Raw genomic sequence first — 26,239 nt, 5'->3', positions numbered from 1 at the left:
CTGTCTCTTGCTGTCTGACGAATTTCATATTTTCGTTAAAACGTCATCCGTACAAAATTTTGTACACTGATTATGGAAAAGTACTTGCACGTTTATAATCCGATTCATCATTCGGTCCAAGTATTAGGTTGTCCGGAAAGTGTCTTTCTTTCGCAAACGTGTTTTTTTACAACAATGCACCTTCGTACAAATGCGAAACCTGGTCTGTGAAATGTCGCAATGTTTATCTCAACAGAACGAAATGGATCGTACGTAGTTCGACAAAATAATATAAAACAAAAAACATCGTGCCTCTATTATTTTCTCATAAAACGAATGAAACTTTTCGGACAACCTAATATATTTCGTATCATTTAGTAGCAATTTCTTTTCGAGCACCAAGATTTGACATGAAACTGAATCCGAAGCTGAAACGTAGAACCTGACAAGAAGAATTTTTCATTGTAAAATAAAGATATCTGCAAATGCTTTTTCCAATCTCTGTAACTGTATCTATACCTACTCCTTAGTCCCTTAAACTCTCCAAATCTTCATATACCAGCACTTCCAGCATCGTAAGATGTTTTAAAGGCCAATGATTTCTTTTCGAGAAGAGAAAATATCGTATCGGATTTGTACGATCTTTTTTAAGGAAGTTTTATGTAGAATGAAATTTCGGTGCTCGCTTCTGGACTCGAGAAAGTCACCGAACAACTTCTGCCTTCCCAGTTTCTTTCACGTATTTAATTCATTTCTCGGTTTATTAATCGCGATGTTCGATGAAGGATGAGAACGACATTAGAGTAGAAGTCGATGAATCGAATGTTCGATTTTGTGGAGGACAGGGTAGAGGAAAGGGGCGGGATGAAGGTTGCAAGTCAAGGCTAGACACTTTCACTCGTGCCCGGACCATGCTCTCTTGGGAGCGAGCTACGAGCTGCCTTCCCACCTTACTTTGCTATGTATGTATTCGCTTTTCTACCTGGTCTCGGACACCGAAATGCGCCCATTAACCGAGATATTACGACCGCTACGTGTAACCTCCTGTGGTTAAGCGATTGCGCCGGTCCAACTGTTCCATCGTGGCACCAGCAACTTCACTTGGGATGTAAATTAATTTCACGACTCTGGTTCATTGGAACAGCGCGCTTCGTTTGGGCGGTTTCAATCGTCTTACCGAGAAATACGTACAATATATACAATCAGTCGTAAAAGTCTGCGTATAAAAGTCAAACTTAGCAAATGTATCTGACTTAGCAAAGAAACTGAAAACACATTTTGTCGCAATATTATTTTGTACTCGCGTATCGGTATAATTATTTTAAGCGTATTTCCAAGAGGAAATTAAGAAATTGAAACATTTGATTCGTAGAAATCTTTGGGATAGGATTGCATCGGATCTTTAATTTTTTGAACGTCAAAGAGAGAGAGAGAGAGAAAGAAAGCAAGACATCTTACTATTTTTATGATTTCGCGTAGATGTAACAGGTGTATGTAAGTTTTGTAACATTGTACCTTATATTGTTTTGCTCACTTTTCGAGACTGGATGTGAATATATCGCGTCACATTTGAACAATATGCGTGTCGATGCGCTGAAAAATTCGCCGAGCTAACGTTTTTGCTATGATATCTTGTATTTGAGTAATAGTATTCACGTATTCGTATTCACACGATTTATTTGGCAACCAGGATGATGGCAGAGGATGTTGGCAACGTGTGCATCAATCCGCCAACTATGACACGAATTTTCCTATCGCTTCTTACGCGGTTCGCACGCGTCGTTAAAATGAGTTTTACTTGAAGTTTCGTTAGAAAATCCTCAGAATATTGCAACGATACATACACTTATGTGACTATTGCATACCTGGAAAATTTCTTTATAATACGTTACGTATTTACGTATTGTAACCGTTGGCAAAACGAGTCAAAGAAGGAGAAACTCGATTATTTTTGCAGTCAGGAGCTACTGCTCTGCGAACACGCTTCGCTTAATAATGATCGATCCTACTGACCGGTTAGTGAAGAAAAGTTCGACAAAACGTAAGAGAAATTGATAAATATTGCGAATAAATTATACGCGTATTTCTTTTAAGCGAAGATAAGTAGAAATTGACAGGAATAGTTTTAACACCTTGTATATAATGGCGTGAAAAAGGAAACGAGTAAGTAGGTATACCTCGGACTCAGACTGTTTGTATCGCAATTTTCACACGATTGCCCATAGCGCTTGCAACAAACGTTAACACCTTACCAAGCACAGTGGGCATCTAAGAAAATATCACACAGAGGATTGTGTTCTGCAACGCTTGCCTTGCATAGATTTATCTTCTGATGGAAAAATTCGTATGGCGCGATAAAATAACAATATAATAATCGCATTGTGATGCCAGCGATTGAAAAACGACTGCCGCGGCATAATGGCAAAATAATCAGCGGGTACCAGCTACATTACGATGTCGTATCTTTATTGAAACAAGTATGAGAAGAGCTTCGGAATGTCGAAGCTTAACTATCGCGAATTACCAGCATGAAATAATTTTAATTGCATAATAAGAAAATGAGATTTCGATTTATTTAATTCTTCGTCGAATAAAAAGCATTCTGATCTATTCTATCGACTAAAAATTACGCTTGAAGCGTATCGTGATAACAAGAGAACGTATCTGATGAAAGCTATACCGAGCCATTACAGATAATAAATAGAAGAGAGAGTTTCTCAAAGGATAAGAGGAAAGTTGTATGAAAGACAAGTATGAGACAATAAGATTATAATTCGTTAAAAGTAGCTTCTGTTTCAAAATTGTATAACACCTTTCGATCAAAATCTCTTAACTCTAATTACGAATTCCAGTAGAGTTCGAACGTCAAATTTCTCACGGTTTACACGGTCGTACTTCTTTCTTTTTGGAAATGTTTATTTCAAGACAAAAACTAGGATCGTGACTCGTTCTGCGAGATCGATGTGCCAACGAACGATGAGTCAGAAACGTTCGATCGGATCGGCCAAGAAATCGTGTTACTATGCCTCATGGTCGACGGGAACGTGTTCCTCGATCGAAAGAAGAGATCACGAAAAGATGTTGTCGTGCAGCTGGATATTAAGTTGCGAGACGTACGGCCTTCCCAATGGGAATTACGCATAATTTCCTGCTCGCTTGAAAAACCATGCAGCAACTGTCTTCGACAATGTTAACCGTCGATAATAGATCGAGGCTGAGCGATCCGCCGCCAAACGTTTCGTAATTGGTATTCATTAGCAGCTAACAGTTGTCATCCTCTTCGAATTACAGATTTCTTCCTCCAAGTCGCGCACCTACGAACGACTCGTGAATGGGAATGATACGTTCCGAAAGAACGAAAGAGTACTTTGTTCGAAGATCTATCTCAACAAATTTGATATTTAGATCGTCGTAGTTCCCATTTTTATCGAATGCTAATTCTCGTGATATCCTAAACTATCTTTTCCATCCTTCGTCCTTCTTTCTCACCTACGATTAATTTGACGTACAGCTTTATTTCTAAAACACGTTTTATTAATATTTTTGTGCGTTACAGTATCGCGTGCTCAGAAGCAACAGCAAGAAGACCCTTGTCAAACAAAATCCAGAGTCGTCGGCGACATAGAATACTGTGATCGCTACTGGGAGTGCGTCAATGGTCGCCCAGAATTATTCGACTGTCCAAACGGCCTCGTATTCGCTGGAAAGCACCGTGGCGTGACCGAGGGTTGCGATTATCCCTGGAGAGCGAACTATTGCGACGGAAAACGTCAGGCGAATCCACCGATCCCGGCTGATCACTGTGACTGGCTCTACGGTATTTTCGGCCACGAGACATCTTGCACTCGTTACTGGACTTGCTGGAATGGCACTGCCACGGAACAGCTGTGCATCGGTGGACTTTTGTACAACGAGAGGGCCAGATCCTGCGATTGGCCGGAGAACGTCGAAGGATGTCAGAAACATCGTGAGTAGATGGAAGGTTTTCGCTGCTGGTCGAAAAATCTCCGGCAAATTACTCCATTTTATTACACCACGTCTTCCCCTCTATCTTTGCTTCTTTGACATCCGTTCCCTCTTTCGCAAAACGCGTAACATTTTGCCAGAGGCGACGTTCGCGATCATTCTCACTTTCGAAAGCGACCATGTAAGAGTCTACGCGCGTGTGGGTATGCGGCGCCCGTGGTTCTTTTTCTCTCCCCGCCTCGTGTAGTCTACGTTCGATGTCAGTGGCCTCCGCCGGGAAAAAAAGGTGAGTCGTTAATTAGCATTCGAAGCGAGCTCTCGTCGCACCTTCGTCTGCCCCACGCGTCGTATCGTCTCGTCTCGACGATAACCGAGGAGCCTGACAAGTTGACGAACAAGAGGTCTCATTCATCGCGGCGAACTTGTAAAAGTACCGATCGCGGCCAAAACTGCTTGCAATATGAATTTACAGATTTACTTCATCCTTCATCCTTCTCGATCCTACGTTGCAGACGATAGCTATTAAGACACCCACTCGTTCGTTCAAAGAAATTTTTGCTTCTGTGGGTATTTTACGTTGCGAAACGCGCGCGATACGAACGAAGCAACAGATTTACGATAAAATATCGCAATTAGAGAATGTTTACCACGTATCGTCGGATGTCCTGATACCTCTAGTCGACACTGTACAACCACGCTCCTGTGTATAGAAACTACAGAATATTAATATTACAAAATATTAATCGAAAATGTTCGCGACGCGCGTACATGTTACATAAAATTACATAACGAAACGAATTGGAGATCGTCGCCCGCTAAAATTCCAAAATCCTCGGTTTCTAAGTACATAGCTTTTCTACGGGATTCCAAGTGTAAATTACTCTACTAGATGCTAGAATATCAAAATACTAACACTTATCCGTGTTTCCTAACGACCTCGTCTTTTACACTGGCATATTCAATAACGCGTAATCGAATCTCCAACAGCTCTGTGCAACGACGACGCGAACGGAAACGTTCCGTTGGGCAAATCCTGCAACCGTTATTGGCAATGTCAAGGAGGATATCCACGGCTACAAAGATGTCCGGCGATGCTGGTGTTCGATCGAAGGTCGCTCAGGTGCGTGGTCCCACCCACCGAAGACTGCGACGTACCCACGACGCCACCCAACCTCGAGGGTGACCTCCCTGAAGGACGAAACGAACAAGAGCCGGAGGAGGAGAACCTTCCACCGGGTGTTCCGCCATTGCCAGCCGGCGCACTGCCGATTCCACTTCGAGCTCGTCCCAGAAATTAAATTGTTCAACGCTTTTCGATAAATCGTAAGGTCTTGGACTGCGTCCATGCGCGTGGAACGTGTAACGTAGGACGGTTTCAGGTTTTGTCTAAAACGAGCCGATTTTTGTAAATTACCGTACAAAGGAAAAATTAGGGAGAATCGTTGAGCGATCGGTATCGTTTGGTTCGATATTATTTTACGTAGTTCGCGTATTATTTCGTCAACGTCGTGTACTTAGGCGATCTACGTTTTAGACGATAGAGTAAGAGGATCGATTGCTCGAAGTTTGAAATGGACAAGACTGTTTAATCGCTTTATCGTTCGATTTGTCTTCTATCTGCCTCGTATTTACAACGCGTTCTATTATTTATTCTCTAAGAAACCAGATCGATTTTAATATCGCGCCTGTCGGAATTGATTACTTCGGGGTAGATCGCTGGATCGTAGTTTCTTTCGTAAACATGTCGATAACACCAAGACAAAAAGAAGAAGCTTAAATGTTCAAGGATGATAGAATTGTAAAATGAGATCGTTTGTGAGCAAATATTCGTTCCCGATTTAAAACGTAGCTCGTAAAATATAGCCTGTAGAATAATGTGTCTTCGTGAAAAGAAAGACGCATATAGAATCACGATGTTCATTCTTGTCAAAGTACTAAATCCTACTGTAAAGCAATTTCAAAACTAGCGATTAATATCTTTAGGTCCCTCGTCTTCTCGTTGGTTTTGTTTGATATACCTTGATCGTTTAGATCGATTTTAGATCATGAAATTCAGCCCACTAATCGCTCATTCCATCGTTCCTACGTCATACAAATATTCGTACGCGCTAAACACGTTGCAGTTACGCGCAGTCGTGTTCCAACCGAGTTCCAGGCGACTCAGGAATCTTTTCAAAATGTTACGCGCGTGAGAATGCAGTCCAAGAGCGTCGATCGGACGACAATCGTCCGCGAGAAGCGCGATCGAGAATTCATTCCAAAGTTTCGAAACGAACAGAAATCTGGATTGCAAGCCAGGAAACGTGAATTTACCGATATTGTAATCGGTATCGCGGCACTCGAATCCAGAAGAGATGGCGCGAGGTCGCAAGCGGCGTTGTTGAACTCAGTTCTTTATGTATATTCACCGCTTCGTTAGAAAGTATGTAACTACTTCTGATTAGAAGTGCTAGATATTCCTCTTTATATCTCATTCTTCTTCTTTCGTTTCTCTAATTATGGTCGTTTCGTCGACGACTATTTTGCGCACGTACGTCTAAGTTAAAAAGGATATAGGTAAATCGTATGGAACACATCTTGATTGTACACCTCCTGATTATTGTTATTAAGCAACTATCACCACACTGTTCTCTGTCATTTTTACAGTCAAAGTGTAAATATTCTCTTTTATCCATTCTCACCCCCCCTCTCCCTTCTCGCCTTAATCGTAAGCATCTATTAAAACGTTCACAATTGTACGGATATAGACTCGTTGAAATAAAGTGTACGTTGTATATTTTTTGTACGCATGTCCACATTTTATTCCAATGTTCAGTGTACACGTCGTTGTCCCTGTCGTTTTGCAGTTGTTTTCCCTTTAAAACACATTTTTCTAACTAAAAGTAATTAGAAATATCGATACATCTATTTTTGTTTTTTATAATTATTATACATCTGTGAAATTGTACAGATCTATCGATATCGTCTACTTTGTACCGATGAAGCAATACTTTGCGTTATAGTTTCGCTAATTTTACTGTTTCGTAACGTTTTCGGTGGGCGATTAGATTATTTTTTATCAAGTAGAATATTTTGCTTCGAATAAACGGCTGCAGATTTCGAGGTTCTAAAACGGTTGATAGACTCTTGCGAATTCGAATAGCGATGCTGACATCCCTGAGTAATTTAAACGGTATTGGCACTGAAACAAACCGACGAATTACTTATAATTCTTGGTAAATTATATTTTACATAATTTTCATTCTCACTTTCATCGAAAATATGAAAATAAAAGTTAACGAAACGATGAAATTTCTAACGTACCAATGAGGCAGTTCGTCAGGATCCAAACAGCTCAGACTCACGGAATCGAAGAGTTTTCCATCGCCGCACGTAAGCAAACGTGGATTGCCATCGACGCAGGTGATCAATCTGCCACAGTCCCCAGGTACAGGGAATCTGAGAAACGAATATTCTCTATAAGTAGGATTACAAATATTTAACCGCATTTCTTCCTTGCTTTTTATCGCTACTGTACCATTAAAAGAAAGAGAAACGACGAAAATTGGGTTTCTTAACATGACGGTAACTCCGAATAACCGTAAAACACGTGTCGCCTCTCAACGGGCGTTTCTTCGAGTTATCCTCTCGAAAGCATAGGGAGACCGGTTTTTAATTTCTGCGTCGGACAAAACAGCGGTCGCTGGTTATTTAAGGACATCGGCTTCTTTCGCTTTCAAACGAACAATTCAGCCTGCAGTAGGTAATTTATTTAATCGATAAATTCTCCTTCGACGGTGTAGTTTAAAGAAACCTCCGAAAACTTTTCGTTATTTGTATTAATATCCTTTTATTCCGTGTAAAATCAAACATTTATTTACTTTTAAATACTTGTCGGTATTTTAATCTCCTGTTAATCACGACCCGTTTTTAAAATAAATAACGAATTACAAAAACGAAAAGTGGAAAAGCATCTCTACGACAGACAATAGACCCCAACAAAAAAGTCTACATTTTGCGTACGAACTTCGATGATCAGACTCGCATAAATGCACATCGTGCATTTATAATCCAGCCATTGTTCGTACTCATCGAACGCCCATGTATACCAATCGCGTACCCATCGAATAAATTTCTGAAGCGTTTATAAATAATATATCGTTGAAAACAATGGCAACTGCGAAAACAATAGTTTCGTAGGAACAACTTACCTCGGGTAAGGCCAGAACTTGGCAGCAGCGCTGTGCGAAGGTACTTTGTGCGGACACTTGAAGCCGACTATTTCCTCCGGATTGCAGTAGGGCAACAGTTGATCGGGCCAGACGCAAGTGTGACTCTTCTCGTCGTATACCAATCCTGCGTCGCAGTGCGTTTCCTCGGGATGTCCGTGCACGCATTTGATGTAAGTGGTGCTGCACAGGTCGCTGGCAGGATAGAGACCGAATTGATATTCGCAGCCGGGGCTACTGAGCGGAGTAACTGAAAACGACCCACAGATTTTTACATTTCGAACTTTCACGATGTTTATTAAACGACGTATCTGTGATTCTTCGGGCTCCGGTTGTGTTTCTTGGTAACGCGATGCTTCTTGTTCTAACGTTTCAAGTCTACCTTCAAGCAGACTGGAATGTTCAGAAAACGACGGAACAACGCGCAATGAAAACTACCAGGAACACGGTCGAAATCCGGAGAATCGCAAATATGTTATCTAGTCTGGAGATTTTTATCTGATCTCTTATTCTTCGTTTTCTAATAAGCAGAGAGACATTTGTGCGAATTCGTATTTTCAGGAATACAATTTAAAAGGTAAGACCTGAACTGAAATTTCCTTCGTCTACGAGATATCGCAACGGATGTTACACCTTGCATACTTCGTTGTATTCTTGTGTATTTGCGTTGTCTGTCCACTTTTGAACCTTCAAATTTCCCATAAATTCGCGAAAGTCCCCAGTGTGGTCGTTAGCATCGTTCGTATTCTTCGACGTGACGTGACAATTTCGACACGCTGTATTTTTCTAACACTTGAAACGTTTCAAAATTGATCGAAATACGAAAGAATCGTCGTTGATACGTCGTGATTCCTTGCTTCAATTTTATCTTACTTTTTAATTAGTGCTGCTTTAATACGCTAAGAGGGTAGACATATCGGAGCAAGGTTGTGATATGAAAATTCAAGGATCGCAACAGGATTAACGTTACGACTTAACGACGTGCTATAAACAAGGTGTTAATAAATCCAGATAGAAAGACAGAACCTTCACGCGTAGCTCGTATATGCGTGTCGTTACGACATAGTCGCAATTGTTGAGAACGTAACGAGATACTTACGGTCAGCCTTGCGATCTCCGCAGTGGACGGCCCAGTGATAGTTGCAATGGTCGTGTACGGCGCCATGGCCATCGAAAAGTAATCCGTTCTCGCAGTACTCGAGGGTCAGGGTGCCGTTCGTACAGAGGAAGAATGCGTTGCAGTCCTCGGGGTGAGCGTACGCGTGGACGCCATGAGGGTTGGGACAGGGTGGCGCACCCAACAGGGTAGCTGCTTCAACTATACATCGAAGTGAGAAAAATGTTATTTATCGATGGAAAAAATTATTATCATATTTGGAAATAAAGTAAATCGATGAAGGAAAAAAGTCAAAGGTTTTCTCCGAAAAGTAACGCCAACATGTTCTATTATAACGAATGGCGACATTTAGAAAAACTAGAAAAATACAAATTTACGAGATAAGAAACAATTTAAAAAAGCCGATTTTAATAGCCAAAACGATTAATCGGAGCAATAAAAAGGAAGAAAAAGACGAGATAGGTCGTAAAACACCTGGAAACGATCGTATTGTTTTATATTCTCTTGATTCGGTGGTTGTTAAACCGTCGTCATTTGCAATTCGAAATTTAGTCGAAATCTTATGAATTGAAGCAACTAAAATCTTATGCGATTTTAGACAAAGTTGTTGTCTTCTTTGTAGTTTCTTTACAAGTTCCGGTTCGTCTCATCTTGAGTACAAAAATTGTGCGTACCTGATCTAACAAACTCAGATATTAGAATAGGAAGAGGATAGAGAAAAGAAATGCACGCGTTACCTTGAAAGAATATATAAGGAACATTTACTACTACTAAGATGCTCATTCTAAACGAGCAAAACGATAGAGAAAGCGAGTCAAGGTTACAGACGGTGAATCTTGAATAGACAATCAAGCGAAAAGAAGAAGTATGACAAAACGCAATAGCAAAAAAAAGAGGCTAGTTGCTGGTCGAGTAACAAAGCGTGTCGCGAAACAAAAATATTCGTGCATCGGCGAATGGAAAGTCGGCGCTTCTTTGTACGAAGAAACAATCAGGAAGAACACTGCGAGAAAACCGCAAACTACAGGTAGTCGAGGCTAATTGCTGGCAAAAAGATTTCTAGTAACCGGCGACGTTCACGATAGAAAGGAGACGGGCTAAGAATGAGAAGGCTGAAGGCAAAGAACAAACCAGCTCGAGGTAGAAAGAGAAACCCGCATATTTTAGCGATATTAATCACGCGAGTACGAGTTATTCGTTATCGAGAGAAATAGAAAGTAGCATCGATCATCGATAAGATGCCGAAAAAAAGCACGGAAAACGATGCTAATCCGATGAGATCTTAACGAACATCCAAGTCTTAAATATCAGCGGATATTCGATCCGAAACGATCTGTAAGAAGAGTACCATCTACGATCGTAAATTACCAAAGCGTGGTTCTTCGATTGAATCGAGAAACTCTTTGAAATTCCCTCGCGCGGTAAAACAAATATACCGGCTACGTAATACGTTCGTTGTGTCTGTGATATGGAAGAAAGACAAAGAGGAAAGCACGTCGACAGAAAAGACACGGAGGAATACGGAAGAACGCGATGTAGAAAGAGGCGACGTGCCATCCGAATGGCGCGTGCATGAATAATGCAGCTCGGGTTAGATCGTGGTCGACGATATGGCGAATACGTTTCGGAATAATAGAGAGGAAGGCGTGCAAACCCGCTAGACAGACTCCGCCATTATATCATAGGTCACGTCGACGTAACCATATGGCGAGAGGAGGCGGTCGCCGAGACAACGGTGAAAGCTATTGAAATTGTATGACACGAGTGTCGTAACTCGGGGAACGACCGAGACCAGACGCGAATACGCCTGCTGGGATGCAACCCGGAGAACGGTCGATGCGCTTCTCTAGACGCATCGTTAGCCGTCGATGATCCGCAAGTCGAGAAGGAGAAGGAGAAGAAGGAGGAGGAGGAGACTTCGCCGTGAGGAATCTTAGCAGAGGTGTTCGATTTGACCGACGATGGTGAAAAAGAAAAACTTACCGGAGGCGAGAAAAGTCACCACGGCCAAAAAGGTCACGCTCCTCCGGTGTTCGATCGTCATAGTGGTCGCTCGGTCTGATCCTCCACTCGGGTCGACTCTGACTACTGACACTTAGTTATCGACCTCGGAACAGAGAGCTTCTCCCTTCACTTGCTTCGTACACTTGCTCTCTCGTTACCCCACCCTACCGATCGTTCTCCGCGTCGATTTCTTCGAGCGATCGTGCGACTTCGGTGAACCGAGCCGAGCGTAGCCGAGCGGACAAGCGGCCGATCGAACGTCTCATCCGAAAATCCAAAGGGAATTTGAAAGAAACGAAGCGAGAAACGTGAGAAAACGCGGTCCCAAAGAGGTTGGACTTTCGTGAGATTTTCTGTAACGCATTCACTGCCATGTGACTGCGAATTTTCTATATTTTGTCCTGGCAGCCGCGATAGATTGAAATGTATCATAAGATTTAATTTTTGCAAAGTATTATGTCCTATTTCTACACTTTTTCTCTGACATTGTTAAGCAAATCATTCACGTTGGCGAACATCTTTTAGTCCATAAAATTGATCTTACTTTAACCATCCTAGACAATTTAGCAACGTGAATCAACGATAACCATCGTGACAATTGGCGTGTTAATATCTATTCTTTATAGCGCGCAGAACTTTTCCCAATTTTTCGTTGACACTGAACGTATCTAAGAATAACCGCCAATTGCGTATTACGTTAATATTGTAAGTGCAGCGGAGAAAATAATTTGTAGAAACGATTGCGCAACGTAGAAGAAGAACCAGGTTTCGCGTTACTGGACTGACATTTTGGAAAACAAAAAATCTCGGTCTAGCATCTTGATTACATGGAAAACGGCTACTTAGCTGATGTTTTATAACGTAGTTAAGCGTTTCCTCCTCGTTAACATTTCCATCAACTTTCGTGTTTACGACGATGCAAATTTATGTACATAAGTACACATAAGTGTACACGTGCTATACACGTGAGCTGTAATTATGTTAGACAATTACTACGTTCGTAATTATTTAGGTAATCATTGTTACAGTTATGAATGAAACAATTACACAGAATGATACGCGTACAATGGTCGAAGATAATCATTTTCGAGTAGTCGAAAAGTTAATAAAACGACCATCTTTATACACTGCGTGTGTATTTCACGTACGTAACGTATTAAATCATTTTCATGCTGTGATTGAAAAATATGTATAAATTTCACGCGAGTCTGAACTTGTTAAGGAAGTAATGTCAAACTCTACCCCTTGCAGCTATCTCGATTCTTGTAATGCGTCACAGCAGTTGCAAGGAAACAGTACTACTAGCGTTAATTAATTAACGATAATTAAAAATAATTTTGGAAAGAAGAAGAAGAAGTTTTGTCGTATTTTTCTATGGCAGAAAATAATAACACGGAAATATAGAAAAACATATTTTTACATCAAATAATATTTTACTTCCCTGAAAGTTATTTGCCAATATCACTGACATCTGTCTTTAGAAAACTATGTAGAAGCGTAATAAACTGCGTAGCTAATTTTACAGATAATTTATACGTATTTTCAAAACGAGTTCTCAAAGGGAAACAACAACAGCCAAGTAGCCAACGCGTTAAATTAAACTCTTCTACTGCGCGTTAAATTAAAATCACGTGTAAAGTAGAATCGTAGAGTTAGAAATCCTTTCCACCTAACTACTTTTTAACTACTTGACTACCTGCCTGCGACGCATATTCCCTGATGAGATTCGCTCCATCTTCCAATGTATATACATACCACGCTCATCAACCATTCGTTTGTACAACGTTGAATCGCATTAGCGTCAGCGAGGTTAAAAATGAGAGTACGCGATATACACATATGACCGTACAAATACATTTCCTGGATGTATGTATGAAGTACGGTTAGCCCCTGGAGGCTTTAACTGGCCTTACGCAACAATCATCGCTACTTGGAGCAATGGCTCCTGAAGGGAGAACCAGATCTCCCGGCATGGACAGTGAAAGCCGACGAATGCCGATCGCGATCTCGCTACTCATGATCTGCATTGTCGGTGAACCAGTCGGATCAACGAAACGAATACGTCATGGTCATGCCTCTGATCGATGGCTAATTGAGTTCTTTCGATCTTCTATCTGGCAAATAGCTGACTATAAAAAATCGAATATCTAAGAGAAAGAAAAGCAAATGTAAAATAGAAACTATGAATGACGAAACGTTTGATAAAACTTTTGTAGAAAATAATTTCCTACGATATTATGCAATTTTTTAACGAGTTCTGCATTCCATTTTCTGGCATCAGATTTTTGTAGTCATATGTACTGATTAATTAGTACGTAAATGCTATAAAAAATACAACAACGTGTTACGATACTTCTCGTAGTCGCTGTACATATTTCCAACGCAGAAGATATTTTGAAAGGATTTTCCAAAATGTCGGATACGAAGCACGAACTTTCACAAATTTTCAATAGCGAGATAGACTCGGCAGAAATGTAAATCGGCCGACGGGGTCGCGAGAAGTGCGTTTCATCGAGCACATCGTAAATTACGTAAAGAGAAAGGTTGCAATCAGGTGAATTAAGTGAAATTGTCTGCCAGCCTTTACCATTACGCGTCGCTCATTGTATTCAAACAAGATCAATTTTCAGCGATTCAAAGCAACAGCTGTAATTGTTTCTTATTCGATGCTCTTTTCTATATAATCAACACCTAGAGAAACTCGGTAGAAGACTTTTAATATCTGGTAATTCCATAGTTTCTTGCTCTTTATGACACGAGAGTAGGCAAATTTCTAGATAAAAGTATTACCCGAATGAAATTATTTACAACAGCTAAACAAAAATATCGCGACCAATTCGTTCCCTTCTGCCAATCAACCAAATGCAAAATAACGCGCGTGCTACGTTTTCTTCCTTCGCTTATATCGCGAATTCCTTCTTACAGTTATTAACTCGCGGTTATTGATCTTTCTATTAGAACAAGCCGTAACAAAGTTGTCGGCACTATAAATTTCCGGAGCGTAATATCCGTTTACATAAGGAGAAAGGTATAATTATCGTGGGAGGTGTATGCAAAGGCTACTCATTTACGTAAGTGTATCACGGGTTTATTGTTCCTAAGTGTAAAAAATTAAGCGTTACAAACGTGATCGCTGAGTAACTGGCACCTTGTCTTTATTCAGTTCTTGTTTTTGTAGTAGTCTTCGCTGTAACAAGAAGAGACAACAGAGATAAGAATTTCGTTGCGTTTAAAGTGCACAAAATTATGTCACCTCTCCAATAAACACCATATACTACCTACGCTGCTATATTAATTTCCAAATTTGTTTTCACTGTCCTGTTGCTCGTTGCTATCGCGATATCGTTTCTTACTTTCGCGATCTTTCGTTATACGACGCGCTTTCGAAGATCGATAACAAAGTACAATCCGGTCAAAGTTTCTCGTTAAGATCGGACTAAACCTTACCATCCAGGCACGCTCTCCGGATCCATACACTTGAAGCTGTCCTCGCTGTAAACGGTACCAGGCTCGCATTGTCCTTTCTGCGGCACCACGCCATTTTTGCAAATGTAGAACTTGGCACAATCCTCCGGATGAGGATAGGTAGGATGGGGTAGAATCCTGCCGAGTGGTCCAGGCACATCGCCATCGGGACAAACGAATCCATCGTCGAGAACGTCTCTCTTCACGTTCTCGCACAATCTACTGGCATCTGCTGGCCAGACACAGCTAGACATTTTGTCTTCGTAGATCAGACCAGGCGGACAGGGCATTATTTGCGCCACGCCATCGATGCAATTCACGAAACGATCGCAAGCGGTTGGATCCTCGTGTTTGAAGTAGCCATTAGCTCGTGGACATCCTTTGCTCGGCTGTGGTTCCTCTGAATAATTAAGCATCGAAAGTTAATTAAAATAGAATTACTAGGCTAAAGTAAAAGGCTACATTAAAGTTTTAATATTATTCATACATAACGTATAAATGATATTAATTAACATAAGGTTATACGCGAGGCGAGAAAGAAATGTCCTTTCACTAGGATTCCACTCGATCCACGGGAATTGGAAAGATTAGCATACGAGTTAAGATTTCGATTCGAGCGGTAAAAGAACGCTTGCGGGAGGAGAAAAAAAGAAAGACAAAGGCCAAGGAGGATTAAAAGCACGTCTGAAGACGAATTTAGCCAAGGATTTACGGAGAAACCGGTTCGTCCTAATTTATCGCGTCTTTCGCAACTTCGCCACGCATTCTAATCGTCGCGTCGTTCTTTTAGCGCGCGTTCGAATTCGCGCATTCGAAATCGAGCTGCGTTCATTGGAAAAAAAAAACCTGATTTGCATTTTTAGATCGGACGGTTGGATGTTCGATATGGGACATCGATACAAATTTCTGCTGCATCGACGATTCGAATCACGTTCCTGTTCGGAATTTCATGAAAATAGAAGATAGTGTGACCGGAATATTCTGGTGCGCGCAATCAGACATGTAACTTTCACCTTTGGTTTCTCATAAATTCGCTTCTCGAAGTTCTCGGTATCGTGCGATCTTTACGCGATTGCACCTCGCCGATCGATTCGCTCGCTCGTAGATTAGATTTAGCTTACAATCGTGATACTACTTTTAAATTGATTCTTTAAAATTGATACTTCGTCACGATGTCTATCGTAAATCATTCAAAGGATGTTTCAATAGCTTTTACGTGAAAATTTCTTGAAAGAAAGAAGATCGTTTATACGTAAAAATCCTAAAAACTACATAGTTCGTCGTCTGAAAATACATGCGCTTTAAAATCCGTTTGAGATTAAAAATAAGAGAGTTCTCTGTACTCGTTTTTCATTATATCTCATTTATATGCTGAAACATTTAAATTTATATTTCTCTAGTCGGAACAGAAGTCAGAACGTTAACGTCGAATAACAAACGTAAATCTCGATCTTACGATTCGAATATCTTGCGATAGACGAGCACCTAAGATCGTATATCTTCCTACGTGAAACAAAACTAACACCTCCTTTCGTTTACGTCGTTTCTACTTCATCTTCGATGTAAGCCACACCTGTCACCGATAGCCTGTATCGTCATACGTTTTACACGCTCGTATCGTTTCCCAATACGTAAACGTAGAACCGAACCTAATGGCTAGTGCCATCGAGCATTAATAATGTCTCGTACGTTGATACAAACGATTAAGGAAAGTGTAACTTACGAAGGAGAGTCCTGTCACCGCAAGGCACGTTAGCTGGAATATCACAGAGTTCCTTCTTAGGGTTGTCGTCTCTGAAGACGAGACCGTCTTTGCACAGCTTCTCCTCAGCCTTGCCGTCTATGCAAACGTAATAAAGATCGCACTGTTCCAGATCCGAGAAGAAACCCTTCGGCTCGGGACACCGAAACTGTGCTCTGCTCAAGGTCACCACACTGACCAACAAAAGGAAAGACACTCGAAGAAACATGGTCCTTTTTCAATTTTTTATTTTCTCTCTTCTTTCTCCGCCTCTAATCCCTTAATTGAAGCACAATGGCCCAAAACACGCTACTCCTCCGTTTCTCCTCCTCTTCTTCTTCTTCTTCTTCTTCTTCTTCTTCTTCTTCCTTCTCTTCCGATCCGTCGACAGCACGTAGCAACGTGGGTATGACGTGAGCGCAGACCTGAAACTGGTCCTGATTCGCCTGCCACACCACCTCTGCATCCTTGCTTGCATTTCACAACCCCCACCCCCCTTTCGCCGAAACTTCTTTCTCGCTTGCTCGCTCTGCTATCGCCGCTTTTCTTCCACGAGACTGCCGATACTGTCTCACCGCCTAAACCTTCGCTGCGCCCGTTTCGCTTTCTGTTTCCCGCGTTTCTTCTTATTTCTCCATCGACTACGGACGCGTATCACCGACACCAATATCCCTGCCACTTCCGGGTAACGCGCAATCTCACCCTACTCCTCTCTGTGCGGGTACGCGAATAGGCGATCTGGTCGCAGCTTATCATCGATCAACACAGCGATTCAATCGCGTTGCTTCTGGCTCGAGATAATTTACTGGCAGAACAAAGCGGCAGATTGATCGGTGGAGGCTGTCTTATCGCTACGGCAACTGCAGGAAGGAAATGTCCGTGGCACGGAAGTACCAGGTCTGTAAATATGAAACCGGAATTTGCCTATAGATGGCCCTAGCTGATAACGTAGTTATCACTAAACTGCGTCATTGATACCAAAAGTCTTTGTTGACATCTCACAAACATTTTCGACTCGGAACAATACAAGTTTCATACAACAGCATGGTTTGTAATAGCGTCGAACATGTCAAATTTTGTGCCTGGAAGCTACAATTTGCGGACAGCATTGATTTTCTGTTACCATTTGAAGAAAACTGCCGCAGAATCGCATCGAATGCTTGTCGAAGCTTACGGTGAGCATGCTCTTGGTAAATCACGGTGCTTTGAGTGGTTTAAAAAATTCAGAAGTGGCAATTTTGACGCGAGGAACGAAGAACGTGGAAGACCACCGAATAAGATCACCGAGCTGTTAAAACCTGGCGAAACCGTTAATACCGAGCGCTACCGACAACAAATGATCGATTTGAATCAAGCTTTGCGTGAAAAGCGACCAGAATATCAAAAAAGGCAACACAAAGTAATTTTGCTTCGTGATAATGCACCATCGCATACAGCAAAACCGGTCAAGGAAACGATCGAAGCGTTCAGTTGGGAAATACTTTCGCACGCGGCTTACTCGCCAGACTTGGCTCCGTCCGATTACTAATTTATTTGCATCGATGGGACACGCACTTTCTGACCAGCACTTCGCTTCTTACGAAAATGTACGAAAGTGGCTCGATGACTGGTTTGCCTCAAAAGAGCGACAGTTTTTTTTGGCGTGGCATCCACCAATTGCCAGACAAGTGGGAAAAATGTACAGCTAGCGATGGGCAATACTTGGAATAAAATATTTTTAATCATTTTCATACAACAAACGTGTATTTTCTATACAAAAATTCCGGTTTCATATTTACATACCTGGTAATTCGTTTACTTGGCGAGAAGTAGAATTCGTTTTGTTGCGCGTAGATCGTGGATTTTTTACGCGTTTGTGGAAGGTTCGATGAGGCGAAGATTTGCAGAGTGCGCGTACTATGAAAATACACGTAACGCGTGCAGAGTAGAGCACGCGTTATAGCAATTGAGTAGCAGGCGATACATGTGTTCGTGTAGGTTTCGTTTTTTCCAATTACGCTCGTAATTACGCCTTTCGTACGTTGTTGTCGATTGATCGTCGAATTCCATAGAAAGTTAATAACATCCGACGTTGGTATTAATCTGTGCCATAACGTTCCGTGCTCTGACAATTTTTCCTCCGTAAGTTTTCTCGATGGTTGAGTTGAAAGCCACTGAAACAGAGAATTGGAAATATCCGATGTTGGGCGTTGACAGTGCTAAATTTAGATCCAATAGATCGCTGAGTGTTGCTGCAAGTACGGCTCATGATAGATGTTAATCTAAAGTTGACAATGCAAATTTGTCGAATGTTAACGGGAAAACGAGAGATACGCGTAGACTTGAAGAATAGAGAAGGTCAACGACTCGAGGATGACCAATGTCACAAGCAGAGTAAATATCGATATAACGTTCGTTTCGTTTCGTTTCGACTTTCAACGCTGTGCGTTCGTTGCCATCTTTTTCAACGCGTTCGCGAGTGAAGCGATAAACGAAGAACGACCGTGTTATTTTATCGATCGGGAACAGTTCGTACGATTTCACGCGCGTTTGTGAAATTATAATTGCGCAACGCTTTGAAAGGGTCCGTGAATGTTAATATCGTTACTTCTGCGCACACGTTCTCTTCCGGATGCTTTGAATACGCGTGGCACCCGATATTCTCGCTCTGTCTATACTCTTCGTCAACATGATCCACGTTTCTTTAATTTCCTCGTGATTTCTCTTTCGCGACTCTTTTACGAATCTTTGAACGTTTCACTAACACTCGGCGACAGGACTTCTCGCGACATTTTACAGATCATCTTTGTACGTTTCGCTGATAAGATAAAAGGATCGATGGTTCTTTGCGCAAACGACTCGATACGCGGGCTTTTACGATGAAAAAATCACGTTAAGACTCGGACGTGCGGGTGAATCGTACTCGCGATTGTGAAACGCGAAGAGAAGATCGCGAACCTTCAGTGATTTGAATAAAAATACAATTTCGCTTTCTTCTTTCGTCAAACGATCGTTCTTTTAAACGATATCCTGTGGCCAATGACCGCGAAAGCAGAACAATTTAGATTCGCGCCGTAAAGTCAAACGTATCACGTCGCCTCGTCATTCGTTACTCGTTCGCGATTTATTATAAATACGAAAGCGCGAAAATGATAAGAACAAATATTACGAACAAAGGAAACATGGACTATTTTATGATACCTTTATAACAAGATATTATGTTAGTTGCGATTGTTAATAGGGAAAAGTTTTGATAGAGCGTGATATCGAAATACTTGGAAAAACTGTAAAAATTTTATTTGAACATTGAGGTTAGTAATCAAAATATCACGCAACATAGAAAAATGAATAGAAGTAAATTAATACTAGTAAGTAACGTGAAGATTAAAGTTGAAATATATGTTCTTTCTTCGAAACGTTTGAATTGATTGCGCGTGATGCAATCGTTGACTAAAACGTCGGTGATACAACGCATTTGCATTTAGACGCCATCTTATGGCTGATATTTCAACTTCGTCGATATTATAGTTCCTCGACTGGTTATGTTGTTTACATCATGTCTCAAAGCACCGACGCATGCAAGTATTCTTTATGATCTATTAAATAAGAAGAAATAAATATCATAAATATATAATGGAAGTTCTTGAATTAAAAGACATAAAAGCTGTACCTGATATTATTCATCTTTATCCAAATACAGTAAAATGCGAAGCAACTCCGCTTGTAATTGATAATGGTAAGTTAAATACATTTGATTATATCATATTTTTTGATTTTTTTTTTATTTTTGATTATATCATATAAATATATAATTACAAGTACAGATATAATATAAAGTGAATGGAATAAAAAATTGTGAATGATTTCTTATAGGGTCGTACAATTGTAGAGTTGGTTGGGCTACTGAAAAAGAATGCCAACTAATATTTAAAAATCTTATTGCAAAACCACGCAAGGAACGTGGAAAAAAGGACGGTGAACCTCAGGTTGGAAATGACATAGCTAATATCGAAGCTGTTCGATTTCAATTAAAAACACAGTTTGATCGAAACGTGGTAACGCATTTTGAAGCACAGGAACAAATATTTGATTACACGTTTACTCATATGGGAATAGATACAGAGGGTGCGGTAAATCATCCTATTATTTTAACAGAAGCGTTTCTGAATCCTAATTATTCCAGAAACTGTAAGTACATAAGGGTACAAACAAATTTGAGGTTACTTTAAGATTTATCTCAAAGGTAACGGCTGTATTCGTTTTAGTGATGGCTGAACTTTTATTCGAATGTTACAACGTACCTGCGATAGCATATGGAGTGGATTGCTTATTTTCTTATCAGCATAATAATTGTCCACCGGATGGTTTAATAATCAGTATTGGATACCACACTACGCACATAATACCTATATTAGATGGTAAAGCAGATCCTGTAAACTCAAGAAGGATCAATGTTGGTGGATATCACATTACGTCCTACATGCACAGGTTGCTTCAACTTAAATATCCAGTACATGTAAATGCAATTACACCTAGTCGAGCAGAGGTATATGGATGATTTATCGCTTATACCTGCTATGACGATTCAAAGAACGTATAATTCCATTTTCTCTATATAGGAATTAATACATGAACATTCGATGATAGCTTTAAGTTATCAAGATGAAATTTCTAAATGGGCGGATCCAGATCATTACGATACAAATGTATTAAGGGTTCAATTACCCTATGTTGCTCCTGCAAATACTCCTGGTCTAACAGTCGAGCAGCAGAAGGAAAGGAAACGCGAATTAGCTAGAAGATTAATGGAAATCAATGCCAGGAAAAGAGAAGAGAGAGTTAGTAATTTTCTATAAATCTATTCCCATATATTTATTTAGATACGAACGATTGAAACGTAATCGTTATTTGTAGTTAGCAGAAGATGAAGAACAACTAAATCAATTATTAGCCGTTCAAGATTTATTAGAAGAAGGTGAAACGGATGAATTTGATCAAGCGTTAAAAACTTATTCTCTCGCAAATGAGGCAGATCTGATAAAAATGATTAATAATCTGCAAGCAAAAGTAGAAAGAACCAGACAAAAGATAGTAGCGGCTAACTCGCAAGAGGAGAATATCGCGATGGAAGAACAAAAACCAAAAATAAAATCGAGTTTGCAACCTAAAGATCAACAAGATTTTGACGAATGGATTGCTGGTGTTCGAAAGAAAAGGTAACCAATGATTTCTTCGTTGTTTTTATAACGATGTTACAATATATTTTTCTTTACACTATAGGCAAGAAATATTAGAAAGACGACTGGCAAAAAGACAACGTAGACAAGATATGGCGAAACGTAGAACAGCTGCTGCACAGGAAAGAATGCGCATAATAAGCCAATTGGCGAGAAAGGAAAAACGCGATGATGATTTTGGTATGAGAGACGAAGATTGGGATGTTTATAAAGTTATAAATAGGGTTTGTATAAATTTTAATTTATTGTCATTTCGCACTGAAATTTATAACGTTAAAGTTGTACTGTGTTTCTAATTTGTCTTTCACAGGAAGGTGGAGATTCAGACTCGGAGGTAGAACAAGAAAAGCTTATGGAATTGGAAGATGTACTACGACATCACGATCCAGAATTCGATGGTGCTGGATCTAATGTTCCTATGATTCCTGGAGAAACTCATCAACTACACGTAGGAGTAGAACGCTTGAGAGCTCCGGAAATATTATTTCAACCATCAATGATTGGTTCAATGGAAGCTGGCATTGCAGAGACAATCGATTTCGTTTTAAAGCTTTATCCGCCCGAACAGCAGTCGCGACTCGTGGGAAATATATTTCTCACGGGTGGGCCGACAAGATTTCCTGGCTTACTTGAAAGATTGAATCGTGAACTTCGTGAAATACGACCATTTGGATCGAGTTTTCGAATAAATATTGCAAAAAATACCAGTCTGGATGCATGGTATGGCGCCAGGGATTTTGGCTTAAATGGAAACCTTCCTGAATTCTTAGTGAGCAAGAAGGAATACGAGGAAAGAGGTGGTGAATATTTTAAAGAACACTTGAGCAGTAATACTTACACCCGTTCTCCTGATCCTTTACCTACGATACAGACACCTGTGACATCGGAACAGGTTATCGTAGAGGATGCTGTCGTCGACGTTGAAATGGAGTAAAAGTATAATAAAACTAAAGTGAATAGAAAATACAGATGATATTTTTTTATGGATATCTACTTTATTACACAAGTGTTTCCGTTTGTTCATTCAATCACGAACAAACTACATTGTAGTCTGTTTGCTGATCACAATGTACAGTTCCCAATCATCGCCATTTTACCATTCAAAGATAATTATGCGAGTACATTCTGGTTTTTCTTTTTTTATTCATCGAGAATAATCGACATCCGCTTGTTTATCGGCGCTTATCGAATAAGCTAAAAACTGAGAAAGTGATACCTCACCCCAGCAAGAGGATTTACTACAGCGACCTCGAAAAATCTCTCCTACATTTCTGTCCATGGCTTAAATTAACATCACAATACAGTTAATATAATGTATACATATACATATATATATATATATTGAAAAAATATTACGAAGCCCTACAGGCGATTATATTACAGCTAATCATAAGTGATTCTTGCGTGTTTCACCTAATAAAGGAACATACCGTATGGAAACTCGTTCGTTTCGAACCTTTTCACACGTCACCAACATACATAAGAAAAGAAGAAACAATTGGATTAGTTTTCTCTTTATTTTAAACAAAAAAAGAAAAAAAAACGAAAAGAAAAATAGTCATAATCACAAGCGCACAGCGTTTGTTACGTGTATTTGTTTAAAGCACTCAATGACACTTGTTGCATTTTTACTTTTACGTGCTCTGTAACTACACTTTTCTCTCTTATCACATGCAGTTATAGGTAAAATTAGATAAAATTACAAACATTACGACGCATTACATAACAAGTACGGATCAAGAAAAACTCGATTCTAGAGTAATCCTTTGTTCGAACTTTCATCGAAGAAACGCAACAGATTCGTGAATTACAATATCTTTCATAGCAAATTAATGTGAAAATTTCGTGTTAGAACGCATAACAATACATATTGCACTACGTAGCGTGAAGCTCATTACAAAATTAAGATTTACAAAAGTCTGACTAATACAGACGATAATACTTAAATTCTACGCAACATTGTATCGAGCCATCTCTTTGTTATTTTTTTTTTTTTTCATTCTCTCGAGTTACAAATAATTTACAATATTGTATCGTAATGAGCTTGGTTCTAGGCACAAGGGCCTACCCAAACAAAAGTTAAATCACGACACGTATAGACATAGTTCGATCCTTCGAGACTATGCGTAGCCGATTGATGCTCTAGGTTTCGTGTAATACAGCGGATACTTAATTTAAATAATATCCTTTTTAACTATCACAGGCTGAGGTCGCTGCAGTTTCAATAAATAATTAATAACAACATCGACAGTAAGTAGTTGCACTTTGATCCGATTTGAAATTGTTTTATCAGCGCAATCGCTTCGCTACTAAATAATCGATAGATAGAAAAAAAGAAAAGTACGTGGAGGACGTCTATTTCTTATATTTATTTTGTTCCATTGTTCTTCGTTTCCTAAGCTTTTCACGCGTTTAGCGGCTGTTCAATAATAGCAATAAAAGTGAGGTAGAATCCAATCCGTGAAAAAAGTAAGAATATAAAGTTTTCTATCTGTCTTAGCTAAGAGTGAGGGATCTACTTTCGCCAATAATAATATCGTACGCTAATTAAAATTACACGCGGTTTTAACATATTCTTATCGTGGTAATCATATAAAGTAGCGATGATAATAATAATATTAATAATAATTACAATGGTTTACGATAAAATAATAATAGTAATAATAATAAGGACAATAGTATTTCAAAATAATTATTAGTATAACAATGAGATTAATGTTTTGCAATATAATGGCTTCATATATTTATATTATATATATATATATATATACATATATAAATGCATGTATATATATTTATATATACATGTATTTATATATTTTCTTATGGTTGTATGGTGGGGCAAAGGATAAGTGACAGCTATGTACAGTACATACTTGCCTTAGTTGTACCATCGTTACGTTTATTATACGTACCTATATTCTCGATAATCATAATCGTAATTGTACGACAATAATCAAGAATCGCAATAAACAATATTGATCTGTAATAATCACTAATAATAATAATATTATCGTCAGTTTTACTCATAAAATACTCTATATTTTCGTGTAGTAATCTTATGGTGATATCATAATTAAGAACTAATATGCAGTATGTACGTAAAGGGGATGTGTTCAACCAGGATATGTCGGTGAAAACTATGGTGTATCAAGCGTCAATTCTTTTTTCTTCATTATATTTATATATATATATATCTAACATACGTGATATATATATATGTATCATATATATATATATATATCATTCACTATCATTTATCGTTTTTTTTTTTTCGTTTTTGTTTCGCAAAACTACTATTACAAAAGTGCGTACTCTCGTCTTATGTTTTATAGGTACATACATGTATCGGCGTAACCTATCTATATACTTGTTCATTGTCCTTTATATTAGATCTGTAGCTTTAAATTATTCTCTTCGATTAAACAGGATGCGCCAAAAGTAGTGCTGTCGCTAGAAGCCGGATCGCTCTTTCTATGTAAAAATAAGCGACAGGGCTGGGGTCTGTTTCTTTTTTCTCGTGTAACAAATCTCCAATGTGTTCAAGGAAAGTCTCTATCGTCAAAACGCGTACATTTGCTTTGATAAGTTGCGAGTCGCTTTACTTCGACAAACTATATTTTGATATTCGATTGCTTCGCGTTACTTCACTAATTATTATTCCAACTCTCGAATCTTCTTTTTAAACGCGATAATCGGCTGGCATAACTTCTCGCTTCTTGTTCGATTCAAAATCGTATAACGATTTTTCGACATACGCTTGAAACATTGAATTATCGTTACAGCCGATCAAAATATCGCGCGAAGTGCAGTAATAGTACACCATAGAACATCATCGATATCTCATACGATCCCATGGAATAACGATTAACAGTATCGTTTAGAATTTCGAAGAAAATAGTATTATTTTTGATTTCCATCCGTAGTTTCATTTTCCTAGAACGTTAAGCGACCACCCGTGTATTTTACGATATTGAAAGTTAATTTCCCTGAAAACCAGACTTCGTACCCAACAAAACTTGTTCCACCACGGTCGACCTACTTTTTCACAGAAAAATAATCCTACAACCGGTTGCAGCACAATTTTCGCCACAGCCTGCGTGCTTTCCTTAAACGGAGCACTATGATAATCCTCTTGTTTAACGTCACACGCATACACGCATACGCACGCACATTTTTCAAATATGCAAATTCACTCATACACGTACATACATACACACGCGCGTATTTTTGTTATATATAATATGTATATGTATATATATATATATGTATATATATATATATATGACACGGTACTTTCTACGCATCGACGGTATGTATATAGGTATATCTTATCTTTATCGTCGTGTCGTATCAGAATCTTTTGTTCCTCCGATGAATCGATCATCCATCTTTATTTCTCCCCGTTATTAATTTCCTGCTTTCTCCCTCCCTTTCTTTTAATTCGCTCTTACCCACTTCGAATCGTACGATCTTGCTTTTCCTTATTCTTTGCCGAGGATAACGCGAAACAACATACCGCAACAATCCGATAAACAATCCC

The 26,239-nt window shown here is 39.5% G+C and overlaps 4 protein-coding genes across 4 annotated transcripts in view; 2 read left to right on the top strand and 2 right to left on the bottom strand.

Moving 5' to 3' along the window:
* LOC138179860 (peritrophin-1) overlaps nucleotides 1-6,730 on the top strand; it is a 32,969-nt gene extending 26,239 nt beyond the window's left edge. Inside the window, exons 3-4 of the mRNA XM_069113059.1 lie at nucleotides 3,536-3,946; nucleotides 4,933-6,730. Of these exons, the coding sequence (XP_068969160.1) occupies nucleotides 3,536-3,946; nucleotides 4,933-5,243 (722 nt within the window). The 3' untranslated portion in view covers nucleotides 5,244-6,730. The remainder of the gene's footprint in view (nucleotides 1-3,535; nucleotides 3,947-4,932) is intronic.
* On the bottom strand, nucleotides 6,715-11,468 carry Cpap3-d (cuticular protein analogous to peritrophins 3-D). The gene is made up of 5 exons (XM_069113060.1): nucleotides 11,254-11,468; nucleotides 9,253-9,471; nucleotides 8,136-8,403; nucleotides 7,249-7,383; nucleotides 6,715-7,126 (listed from the first exon to the last, which is right to left on the bottom strand). Exons 1-5 carry the CDS (start codon nucleotides 11,312-11,314, stop codon nucleotides 7,111-7,113), a joined length of 699 nt encoding a protein of 232 aa, XP_068969161.1. The 5' UTR covers nucleotides 11,315-11,468; the 3' UTR covers nucleotides 6,715-7,110.
* A 2,882-nt stretch (nucleotides 11,469-14,350) lies between these two features.
* LOC138180037 (protein obstructor-E) lies at nucleotides 14,351-17,367 on the bottom strand. The gene is made up of 3 exons (XM_069113457.1): nucleotides 16,463-17,367; nucleotides 14,722-15,139; nucleotides 14,351-14,461 (listed from the first exon to the last, which is right to left on the bottom strand). The coding sequence occupies exons 1-3, from the start codon at nucleotides 16,707-16,709 to the stop codon at nucleotides 14,434-14,436; spliced, it is 693 nt and encodes a 230-aa protein (XP_068969558.1). The 5' UTR covers nucleotides 16,710-17,367; the 3' UTR covers nucleotides 14,351-14,433.
* A 2,624-nt stretch (nucleotides 17,368-19,991) lies between these two features.
* Arp5 (Actin-related protein 5) lies at nucleotides 19,992-23,251 on the top strand. Its single transcript, XM_069112578.1, has 7 exons — nucleotides 19,992-20,195; nucleotides 20,333-20,647; nucleotides 20,725-21,005; nucleotides 21,079-21,297; nucleotides 21,374-21,675; nucleotides 21,740-21,920; nucleotides 22,007-23,251. The coding sequence occupies exons 1-7, from the start codon at nucleotides 20,093-20,095 to the stop codon at nucleotides 22,628-22,630; spliced, it is 2,025 nt and encodes a 674-aa protein (XP_068968679.1). The 5' UTR covers nucleotides 19,992-20,092; the 3' UTR covers nucleotides 22,631-23,251.
* The last annotated feature ends 2,988 nt before the right edge of the window (nucleotides 23,252-26,239 follow it).

This window comes from Bombus flavifrons, chromosome 5 (assembly GCF_040668555.2).
Source record: "Bombus flavifrons isolate JBK064 chromosome 5, iyBomFlav1_principal, whole genome shotgun sequence".
Lineage (NCBI taxonomy): Eukaryota > Metazoa > Arthropoda > Insecta > Hymenoptera > Apidae > Bombus > Bombus flavifrons.
The sequence above is the reverse complement of the archived record's forward strand: the minus strand, read 5'-3'. Positions and strand labels throughout refer to the sequence as shown.